This window comes from Cyprinus carpio, chromosome B9 (genome assembly GCF_018340385.1).
Source record: "Cyprinus carpio isolate SPL01 chromosome B9, ASM1834038v1, whole genome shotgun sequence".
NCBI lineage: Eukaryota > Metazoa > Chordata > Actinopteri > Cypriniformes > Cyprinidae > Cyprinus > Cyprinus carpio.
In genome coordinates, this window is record NC_056605.1 from 21,153,246 (window position 1) to 21,165,232 (window position 11,987).

The 11,987-nt window shown below is 38.0% G+C and overlaps 2 protein-coding genes across 3 annotated transcripts; one reads left to right on the top strand and one right to left on the bottom strand.

Annotated features, from left to right (window-relative positions):
* Positions 1 to 520: 520 nt before the first annotated feature.
* Positions 521 to 7,166, bottom strand: LOC122138506 (sodium/myo-inositol cotransporter-like). Of its 2 annotated transcripts, none has more exons than XM_042731489.1 (2): positions 6,853 to 7,166; positions 521 to 4,481 (listed from the first exon to the last, which is right to left on the bottom strand). In XM_042731489.1, the coding sequence occupies exon 2, from the start codon at positions 4,194 to 4,196 to the stop codon at positions 2,067 to 2,069; it is 2,130 nt and encodes a 709-aa protein (XP_042587423.1). In that variant the 5' UTR covers positions 4,197 to 4,481; positions 6,853 to 7,166; the 3' UTR covers positions 521 to 2,066. The 2 variants fall into 2 exon arrangements, with proteins under 2 accessions (XP_042587423.1, XP_042587424.1); XM_042731490.1 differs by lacking the exon at positions 6,853 to 7,166 and adding an exon at positions 5,790 to 6,830.
* A 1,190-nt stretch (positions 7,167 to 8,356) lies between these two features.
* LOC109096800 (ATP synthase subunit O, mitochondrial-like) lies at positions 8,357 to 10,953 on the top strand. The gene is made up of 7 exons (XM_019110456.2): positions 8,357 to 8,486; positions 8,916 to 8,966; positions 9,362 to 9,472; positions 9,570 to 9,699; positions 10,007 to 10,119; positions 10,274 to 10,360; positions 10,714 to 10,953. The coding sequence occupies exons 1-7, from the start codon at positions 8,460 to 8,462 to the stop codon at positions 10,822 to 10,824; spliced, it is 630 nt and encodes a 209-aa protein (XP_018966001.1). The 5' UTR covers positions 8,357 to 8,459; the 3' UTR covers positions 10,825 to 10,953.
* Positions 10,954 to 11,987: the final 1,034 nt, after the last annotated feature.

The following is an 11,987-nucleotide window of genomic DNA, read 5'->3' on the forward strand; positions in this document are numbered from 1 at the left end:
CATAATCTATGACAAAAATACTATGACAATAATTTAGCAGCAAAAGTTATTCTAGAATAATCATGAGTGCACAATTTTATAAGATCTAAACGTTTAGTGAAATAACATTTAGTGAGGAACACATAAAAGTGAATGTGTCGGACTAAATCTGGTAAAATGTTAAATTGCTCTTTGTATTGTTGTAAAATACATTAATGAAAACAAGTAGATGTATTTATATATAAATATAGGCTATACATTTAAGACATTTCTTTTAATTGTATAGCACTGTAATGAAGGTAATGACGTAATGAAGCACAGAAAATGCCAGTTTCGGAGCCGATACCGAGTATCAGATCAGTGCATCCCTAGATATGACTGTGCTTTTTTTCCTCTGAGATTGAGAATGAATCTACAAATAAGAATAAAATGAGCTGATAGCTGCAAAGAAATAGGAATCACTTCAGTAACATTCACAAGGACCACAAGAGTCCAAAACCAAACTGTTCATTTGGGGAAAATAGATATAAAAGAATGAAAGTCTATTGAACATATTCTTTTTATTCATGTACCTCTTTTACAAAGAGATTATCTGTACAAAAATGGATTTAAACATATGGATTGATTTACATAGATTTAATTTATAATGTAAAACAATAGCTCTCCAATGACTTTATCCCTACTTCATTTTATTTGGAATGATAAAAAGGGACTTTTTGCAGGTTCATTTAAAATAAAAATAAATAACTCACTCAAAACTCTTGACATAACTTCTGACTTTAAATGTCATTACATTTAAGGTATTTTCACGGCATTAATACAACATTGTGAACTTGTACTTAAAAAAAAAAAAAGTTACATCTGTTTAGAAAATCCCTCGCGCACATCTCATTTTCACTAAGGCCATCCAGCAGTTCCCCTTTCTCTGAACAAATAGTGCATTCAACAGCAGATCAACAACAGGCAATGCCTGTTACTGTAGCCACAATCAAATTCTTCTTCTAAGAACAAGATACTATTTTGTGCAGCAATCAAAATTGGACATTCCAGTCTTAATGTTTTGGGATCATAATATCAGTTATACTGTATTAATGGCAGTGTTCCCCAGCTAGTCTTTCCTGTGTCTTTCCTCTTATGGTCATTTAGTAACATCCATATAACCAGTTTGTGTATTTTATAGTTGAGTTGTTTTGTAGCGATAACATCTTGAAACTCTTTTTGTTTTTCTTCGCATTAAGTGTTATATTTATTTACAAAAATCAATGTCTTCACGGCTCTGCACAAATGCTCTGCAAAAAAGGCATTTTGGTGTTTTTGTCCAATGAAAGTAGCTTTAAATACAAAGTAAAGAAAATACAGCAAATTAAATATACAGTTACAATTTACATGAATAAATACTCCCTTGTATTTGGGAATGTACATTAGGTTTAATCAGATGGCACAACACCTTAATTATATCTGTTTAAATAAAAAATTTGACATCATGATACCCACCAATTCTCACTGTAAATTCTTGATTTTCACAATTTGTAGCTCACATTAAAACTTTGGAAACACTATTCCTGTTAAACAGGTAACAAATTTACATGTGAGGTCAAGTTTTAGAAATTTGGTAGTCTTAACTGTGCATATGCAAAAGACAACTTCTTTACACATTTAAATACTACTATATGAGTGGTCTGTTGAATGAAAAAATGACTTGAGGCAAAGAACTGGCCTCATTTCGGTTTTGGAGGAGTGCACACATTAAGGCAAAATTCACCAAGGAATAAAAATAGTACATCCTACATTACCTTAGCTCTACCAAGTATAAACTCTAAAAAGCTATGGTCTCAATAATCTATTTGGTTGTCAACATACCACAAAGAACAGCTGAATATTTTAAGGATGTGTGAAAGAACCAAGGTAAAGGAATAAATAACTTCTATCAGTATGATTCAAAATGCTTAAGTCCCTAAAAGAAAGTTCTAAAAAGAAAAATAAACCACACTGTAAATATTACAGACCCTAAATGGCTTGTAATAACAAATCATTATATAAATGTGCTGTCTTTCAGACAGGCCTTATGGTACTGCAAGATCATCATATTACAGGGAGAAGTACACAAACATGAAAACACCCAGTGAACAGACAAATACCAGGCCTAAGTTAAGTAAAAGCTTGATCTTAGGAGGTTCATAAAGCAATTCACGGACAGCTCCTTCATCTTCTTCAACCATTTTGGGTTCGACAACAGATGATTTCTCTTTGTGACAACAAATCCAGTCAAACACTTGCAGGCAGCTCTCTTCGTCACACTTGCCTTCATTCTTCTGTTTTACAAGATTTGCATGACCATTGGCATACAGCTCCATCGGTGTGGATGCCTCTGTGCTGGGGGTCATGGGATCTTGCTCACAAGGGGAGGGCATAAGGAGGGTCATGTCAGCCCCATCAAGACATCTCTCCTTCTGGACGTCTTCTGGAACATCTTTTTTGAGAACACCATCGCCGCTGCCATTAGTGAGTTTGTACATCTCCTCTCGTTCACTCACAGGAAGGCGCTTAAGTTCTTTCAAGCCCCAGATTGTGGTACGCTTGACCTTCTCCTCTTCTGGTGGAGATGTGCACAGACTGACACACACAGCCACCAGCCCAGAGATCCAAAACAGTCCAGCAGCAATGTACATGTAGTGGACATCTGTGATGAAAGCCGGGCGTTCATCCAGCTGGTCACATCTTGGCTCACGATATATGAACCCAAGGAAGAGACGGGCAGTGCCTAGTACGAACCCAGTCATGCCGCCCCAAAATGCGCCGGTCTCATTGCAACGTTTCCAGAAGACTCCAAGTAGAAAAAGGGCAGCAATGGGTGGAGTGAGGTATCCTGCAATTTCCTGGATATACAGGTACATCTGGCCACCTTGCATCTCAATAATGACAGGCACCCAAGCGATGCTGATAGTCACCATGAATAGCACAAAAAACCTGCCGACGACCACCAGCTCACGGGAGGAGGCACATACACGCACCATTTTATAAATGTCCAGTGTGAAGATGGTGCTAGCGCTGTTAAAAATCGAGTCTAGGTCACTCATGAGGGCAGCGATCATCACAGCCATCATCAACCCCCTGAGACCCACCGGCATCACGCTCATAACCAGCCGAGGGTAGGCGATGTTGGAACAGCCAGCCTGACTGCCGCACACAGCCATGCAGTGCTCTGGTCCGATGCATGCCAGCTCATCGGGGAACAATATTCGTGAGATCATCCCTGGAATAACGATGATGAACATTGGAAGGATCTTCAGCATTCCTGCCATAAGCGTGGAGCCTTTGGCATGGGCGATGTTCTTGGCGGCTAACACTCTCTGGACGATGACCTGGTCAGCACACCAGTACCAAATGGATGAGGGCGTTTGACCCAAAATGAAGCCTGGCCAAGGGATGTCCTCATCAAGCGGCCCTCGTAGGAGCTTGAGGGAATCTGGCTTGGGATGGATTCGGCAGGAGTTTGTGTACTGGAAGCTGAAGTTGCTGTTAGCCAGGATGGCTGTGACATTGGGGACTGCCTCCATGTATTTTTCCCGCACCCCTTCCAAACCGCCGACCTTGACCAGGCTGATGATGGTGAGGGTTAACGCACCGCCAACCATGAGCACGGCCTGTAGAGTGTCCGTGTAGATCACAGCAGCCAGGCCACCAGTCACTGTCAGCAAGGCAGTCATAGAGATAAGCAAGATGATCGAAAGATAGAGGTTCCAGCCAAGAGACTCCTGGATGAAAAGAGCTCCTGCGTACAAGTCCACTGAGAGTTTAGTAAAGATGTAGACCAGAAGTGAGAGGGCTGCAAAGTAAATCTTTAGCCGCTTGCCCCCATAGCGCTTGGAGAGGTACTCTGGCATGGTGTAAACTCCAGAGTAGATGTAGACTGGGATGAACACCCAACCAAGCAGCTGCAGAAGCAGGAGCGCATTGAACTCCCAGGCGCCTACTGCAAAACCACTGGCTGCACCAGAACCAGCAAGTCCAATGAAATGCTCGCTGCCGATGTTGCTGACAAACAGTGAGGCACCGATCACCACCCAATTCATAGTTCGACCTGCCAGGAAGTAGCCACTGACAGTGCTATGATTGGCCTTCCACATGGCGAGCAGACCAATTACAAGCACGAGCACAAAATAAAGTGCAACAACTGCAATATCCGCCGCCTCCATCGCTGGTCCCGTTTTTAACATGTTTAAGCCACTATCACAGTTCAAAATGCAATTGTCTGCAAAAAAACTGGTTTATTTGGGTAAAGATGCAAGCAAAAGCACACAAAATCTCTTATTCCTTTGGTTTGCTGTCTTTATAGAAGGAAATGGAAGCATCCGCCGTCTGTCAGATGAATTTCCATTTGGTTTGTGTTTGGTTTTGATTTGATTTGATTGGTTATCCAGCGGTGCTCTCATGAAGCACAAGAGTTATTTTGGGGAGGATGTCTCTGGCTTCTGGTCTAGAAATGGCAAGAGTTAACATTCCTGCAAGACAGCAAACACAGAAAGAAAGAGCGAAACAGGGCATGCATTAGATCAGGTGTGGATCAAAAGACTTAAGCTGATGACAGATTTTCTCCACCCCATTCATTATTACTAGCTATTGACTATAAACACCACAAAACAGGAATTTTGATAAAGATTTTATTTGTAACGTTGTTACAGATGTTATTCTGAACAATATACAAAGATTTACAAAGGCAGAAAAAATAAATAAAACATTTTACATTTTATAAATTTATTGGTATTGAACAATATTGGATATTTAACTGTGCATTCTCATTTACCCTATTTTACATTTAGCTTAACAGTGTTATTAGTATTTTAAAATATTAAGTGAGGCAAAGTTAAACACTGTTAAATACAACCTTCAGCAAATCTCAAAATTAATTTAACTGCACATTATAATGTGATGCTGCCTAAATTCATATAGACTTTTAATATCAGTGTATCCTTAGAAGAAATTAATAGCAATAAAAAACAGTTTAATTCACCCTTTCCATTTTTTAAATAAGCTATATGATTATAAAATAATAACAATCATTCATAATTCAACTACACAATAAATCAGAATCATTTACTCCTTTCAATCTTTATAAAAAATTTATTTAGACCTCACTTTCAACATGTATAAGAATCCAGCTCACATTTTTTGACAGTGTTGTAAAATCTTTGTCTCCAATCACTGCCTGACTTTAATGCTTGCATAACTTGAACATACGCAAATGTGCCGCATCACTTCCCAATCCACTGCTCTGCCGTCTGAAAGCTATACCAGATCGGACTAAAGGCACTAATTCCTTGTGAATCATAGGGCAGATTATTGCATAACACTACACTGGTTGGTTCTAACCGCTATCTTAACATCCCATCTAACAGCAAGCTAACTTCAGACTGCAACAGCCCTGACAACTAGTCCGGTCATAGTAATGTTCAAGGAATGTTTAAAAAAATGACTACTGTCACCTACTGGAACAACTGTGAAACTACTCCTGTAACTCATTTAAGATGCATATCACATATGTATCTGATGTATGCTGTCAGAAAAATGCCAACTCTGTTTCTCGTGCATTACAGCCCAACATGGACAGCCATGTGCCCAACTGTTACCAAACAAAATCCCTCATCACCAATCTAGGTTAAATCCACACAATCCTGTGCTGATGTTATCAGAGTTGCTTTAAATTTAGCATAACTGACAACACATCACAAATGATAAAATATTAAGTCAATACTATAAACAACTAGGTGTTAAACGGACAGTTAACCTCAATTATGTCATCCTTTACTGACCTCATATCATTCCCAACTCCATACGACCTTCTTTCTTAAGTGGAACACAAAAAGAGATGTTAGGCAGAATGACAGTCTTGATCTCCATTGAGTTTAAAGTATAGAAAACAACACAAGTCAGTCACAAATATTCTACCTAACATCTCCAAGAAAGAGCATCAAAATTGGGGAGTAAATGATGACAATTTTCATTTTTGAATGAACCATCAGATCCCTTAAAATCTAACAACATCCAGCCAGACTGAGATAATCTCCTTAAGGATTCTCTGGTTGGCCAAGAAAAAAATGAAAGGGACTTGGGGTGGGCAAGGAGGAAAATTTCCACTTGCAGCCAAGTACAAACGTGCTTTAATAATCAGTGGCAAAGACTTTTTTTTTCACGACAACAACTTTCAACAGATAACTTAAAAATGCAATACAGCAAGTAGTACAGGAGGAGAGATTTTAACCTTTTAAGGACGGGTGACTAAATCTAACCTGCTTCAAAAATAAAATCAAAGCCCTATTACACTGGTTATTGACACTCATGTCGTGTTAGGAAATGTGTGGATTAATTCTGCGTGGAATTTCACAACAGTGAGTGACCGGAGAACAAGCCACTGCAACTCCTGCGAAATTTCTAGAAGCCACGCTCGCTGGAAAGAACGATGCTTTGTGCTGTAATGTTTCATAGTGACCAAGACAGTCAATAGCTATATATTCACCCTCAAAACCTGCACGACCTTCTTCACCCTATCATTTTCAAAAAAAAGCTAAATAATAAAGGTGAATGGTTACCAAGCTGTCAAGCTTTTTTTTAAATGAGAATTTTAATTGACCTACCCATTTCATTTCAGACGTATTCTGCGTCATGCCATTTGAAAAAAAAGCATCTTAAAAAGACTTGATTAATTATCTTGAAGATATTTACTACTAAATCGCGAAATTCTTCAAATATGGCGCATTTGTACGGTGCAACAAATGCAGTCTCTTTACAAGTCCGTGTTTGCGCGGCTCATTGGCTTAGTTACCTTCAAAATTCCTGTTTGATCAATACAATAGTTACACTTGAGATACAACTTACCATTTTCATGATACAGTCTTGAAATAAAGAACTGAGCAGCGCGTTAAAAGAATGAAGGAAGGGCTCCAAGAGATGTGATCATCTACATCGGTTTCTGACAGCTTCAACGCGGAAGGAAGCAGGATATGTTCGTTGTCAGAAAAGGTCTTTAAAAGTTCAGAAATTGAAGACTGCATTTCTTCGGAATGAACGGTGCCCCAAACGCGCCTTTTATAAACGTCCATCCACTCTTGATCTTCCGCTGTGAACGTCCGTCCTGTGCATTCGGTTTATTACCGCGACGTGGCCACTGGCCAGGGCAGGTCATTTGCATATTAAACCACGCCTACTATAGTTTATCCTAAGAGCCTTTGTTTCATGGCTTATCACCTCTTGTAGTCCTTTACTTAATATTGGAAACTACTAGAAATCGCCCTCTTTAGCCACGATCAAACCTCCTGGACTAAAGGAGAAACACTCTGTGGAAAGGTTAAATCTAAGCCTCTAAGGCAGGCCTATTGCAGTCAAAAGAACAATCTGGAAATGCACCATTCAATGCTCATTAAGAATGTTCTTTACTAAGTTTGTTTACCTTAGTTTTACTGTATGCACATTTCATCCATTTAATTTCATCATTTCATCCAACATAGCAATAGATTTTACAGCCATTCTGTCATTAGGCATTAGAACAGAATTCTAATATGAATAGAATCAAATAGAATAGAATTGTAGTCTATCCACAGATCCGCAAGGTCCTCCGAAGATCATCCCATGTATGGGTGCACCTGAAGTGCCCACCCACACGTTAAGGCTGAAGTAAAACACAAAAATAAACACAATTACTCATTGCTTATGGTATATCTTTATCAATAGTCTGTATCTGGGTGAAAGGATCAAGATAATTTTGTGACATGATGTCATATGCAGCTGACCTACTTGCTCATGGGGTGAGCTGCATCTATCCTCTCACAAAACAATGCAGTGCAATTAAATTGCAGAACATAAGATAAAGTTGTTATTCCATATCAGCTGAGGTGAGGTAATCTCATTTATGAATGAGGGCACATAAAACTTTTTAGACACATACATTTAATAAAGATATGCTAGAGGAATTCCTGTAGTCAGTAGGAATGACCTTGATAATTTTACAATACAAGATTGGAGGTTAGAACTGTGATCTTTAAGCATGTTTCCAAGCTTCCTGTATATCAGGTTTGGCAATCCTAAATTGATTTAATTTTGGACTGGCCACCAAATTTAAGATGAATCCTAGGCTACAATACCAATAGGTTAAGGCTTTAAATTAAGATGTTTCAACCAAGTTGATTCAAGGTAAAATAATAATAATAATAATAATAATAATCATCATCATAAATATAAATACAAAAATAATTATTAATAATAATAATAATAATAATAATAATAATAATAATAATAATAAGTGGAAGATTTATAAAGGTTCCAGGAAGTTTTTTTTTTTTTTTTTTTAAGTATTCCGTAATTTTTCGGGGTAATTTTCCACCATGAACAACCACATTTCCCACAATGCATGAGCGCAGCTCTTGCGTATTTCTTCCCAGACTTGCACGCATGCGCAGTGCTTTTGACCTACACCGTCGCAGGAGAAAATGGCAGCGCTTGGAGTGGGGCTGCGGGTATGACATTCTGAAAAACCTTGGTATTTGTATGGTAAACCGCGAGCTGTTTGGTTTTGTGTAGTTAAATATAAGTAATCTTTGGGAAATAAAGGCTTTGACCAGTTGAATCAAGACGCTTTTTCTGATAACTGAACGAGGCCTTGACATGCAGTGCCTTATCCGCGACATGGTACAATCATTCAAACCGTGTGCTATTGTAAGAGCCGACTCATTTAATAATGTTCACTAGCGTCTCGCTCTCGAGTTGTGTTCGCTGCATAGATTCTTTACGTTTTGCAAAGAACCTGATGCGTTTCTGCTCCTCATACCGTACGTTTCGAAATCTGTAGAAGTGATAATATAGTTCAGTTTAGTAGGTTTTGGAATCATAGATGTATATTTATGACCAGGTCGTGTCATTGAAAGTTCCTGTTTCTCTCTCCGTAGGTGCGTCAGTTTAGCACCTCTGTGATCCGACCAGCAGCAAAACTCGTCAAGGTAAGAAAAATCATCCATGCCAGTACATAAAGTAACGTTTTCATAGTAAGGGGAGAGAAAAAAATAATGTTTCCCATCCATTGCAAAAGTTACAGTGGTGACCACACTTTCTTCTACAAAGCACGATATTTTAAACCGCTTGCTTATACAGGAGATCCATATTAGTGTATTATTTTGAAGTACTGATGTTGGTAGTAATTATGGTGTTTTGGTGGACTGCACAGTGAGTGTGTTTTGTGTAATAGAATTAAATCTGTTAACTCCGTAAGTTTTAATACTGTATATACTATGCAATAATGCCAACATATATAAGCACACTGTAGTAGTGTAATTATTATTTTATTTTTTATTTTTTGAAATGCTAGCTGTATTCTTACCACAGTTTGTTTCTCCAGCCCCCTATCCAGGTCTATGGGGTGGAGGGACGTTATGCTACTGCCCTGTTCTCTGCTGCCAGCAAGCAGAAGAACCTCGATAAGGTCGAACAGGAACTTGTCCGTGTGTCTGTGAGTTACACTTTGGATTTGCGTCTGTTTGTTTCTGCTTGTTTTCCATAATGCTACATTCAATTCTGGCTCATCTTTCTTTTTCCCCTCATACTAGAGCCTGATTAAGGATCCTAAGCTGTCAAGTATCGTGATGAATCCTCATATCAAGCGCAGTCTCAAACAGAAGACTTTCATTGATGCTTTGACTAAGGCGAAACTCTCCCCCATCACCATCAACCTCATCAGTGAGTTTTCTAACCAGCCTTTATTTTCACTATCACTCAGGTTCGGTGGCGGTTTTTGGCACGCTCGAAGCGGGTCTCGCCCAGGGTATGATTCAGTGTAGAACCGCCACTGCTCAGGTTGATTCAATAGAACTATGATGTGATTAAAAAATGTTTGCACACATTAAGTGAAAAGTGTAGTGTAGAAGAGCGACTTTGACATTGAAAAACATTGAAATTCATGATAGTTGCATTTAGAAAATTAGGAGTAATTTATAGGTTTGAAAGTGCATTATCTATGAATATTTACAATTATTTTTGTTTACAGATGTCCTAGCAGAAAATGGCCGCTTGACCTTGACCCATGATGTCATCACAGCCTTTGGCAAAATGATGAGTGCCCACAGAGGAGAGGTCACATGCTCAGTCACCACCGCTCAGGTAAGCGGTGTATACATTCATGCACAAATATATTCGCATGTTAATATCACTACTAAAGTAAATAATTTGTATTCAAATATTTTTTGGTTGCGTAAAACTTTTTGAATTTGTTGTTCATTAAAGTTTTGAATGGAACCTTTGTGTCTGTGAACAGCCTCTGGATGAAGCTAATCTTGCAGAGCTGAAGGTGGCACTGAATGGTTTCCTGGCAAAGGGAGAGACCATCAAACTTGAGACCAAGGTAGGAGGGCTTGTTCCCAAAAGTGGGCATCATTTTATTCTAAAGTGCTGATTTTAAAATTAAGGCTATTCAGGTCAGCATAATGTTTTGATTTAGATTTTGTTCTCTAAAGTTTAAAAGGATGACGGTCTTAATTGTCTTGCATCATTTCTAATGTATCATAGCAGAGAAAGTGTTAAAATATTTCCTGCTTACTGAGTTAGAATTAGGCAAAATCTAATTAAAATGACCTTTTCTTGTTTTGTCATTCCTTGTGAAATTGTACGCACAATAAAAGATTGTTTTTATCAAAAGGATTTCTGATATTTATTGTAATGTATTACAGATCTTTAATGTGTTTCTTTTTCTCACAGTCTGATCCCTCTATCCTTGGGGGCATGATCGTGAGCATTGGTGATAAGTATGCGGACATGTCTACCAAGACAAAGATCCAGAAGCTCACCAAGCTGATCAGGGAGACCTAAGTCCTGTGGACTGACCAGACCTAATCAATACAAGATTCAGGGGGTGAAGAAAGAACAACCTCTCTCTGCTATTGTGTAGTTGAATTACCTTGTCCAGCTGTTCAAAATAAATATTATGTAACATTTAAACTTGTGTGTTATTTTTAAAATATTTTTTTATGAAATATGGCATGATACCATCTTATCTCAGTGCTCCTGTAGCTCAAGTGGTAGAGCATTGCGTTACGAAGCGCAAGGTTGGGGGTTCGATTCCCCGGGAACACATGATAGGTAAAAATTGATAGCCTGAATGCACTGTAAGTCGCTTTGGATAAAAGCGTCTGCTAAATGCATAAATTTAATTTAAATTTAATTTCCAGTGAATATGTAATTACCTCAGTACCATAGTACCAAAACCAAACTAATACAGTTTATGGGTGATAATGCAAATTTATGTTTTAATTGTTGTGAACAAAAATGTTTAGGGTAAAACACTAAAGATTGAAGGGTTTTTTTATTTTATTTTATTTTATTTTGCTGCATTGGCTACACTATATTAAAAACTATATTTATATTGGGTCCTTTTTCGGTTTTCATACGTTTAATTACTCCACCTTGAGCTGCTAAACATTTTGGTCTCTGTAAATGTTTTATAAAGTAGGTGTTAATATTATCCACTGACTTCACTTCAGCAATTGTAGTTGGTCATTTCTCTGAGTTTTCAAATATTTCTTTCATTATTAAAACAAAGTTTCTTTAGGTCTTTTTTTAAATAGACCTTTATGTAAATTATTCCTTGGATCATAAATTTTAACTTCAGTTTTAATAGGTTTGCTTTCATTGTCAAACTCAGCATTTATATTTAGATTTTATGATAAACACAAGAGGGCGCCAGCAACTAAAAATTTGCACATGGAATTTGATCAACGCGTTCAAGCGGTACTCATTCAAATGAGGTTATTATTTCTGTCCTTTCCACAAATGTTTAATATTCCTGTCATATCTAACCAGTTTTAACCCCAGAATAAGAGCGAAAACCTTCTGCTATCTTCAAATACTTTAGAACTCAAACTTTGCACAGGATAAGAGCTGCTTTGCATAACCACAGAAAAATAAAGGGCCACCTATTCAGCTATACTATTCAGTATCTGGATAGCCATTTTTCAGGAGTAAAACAGTTTTGT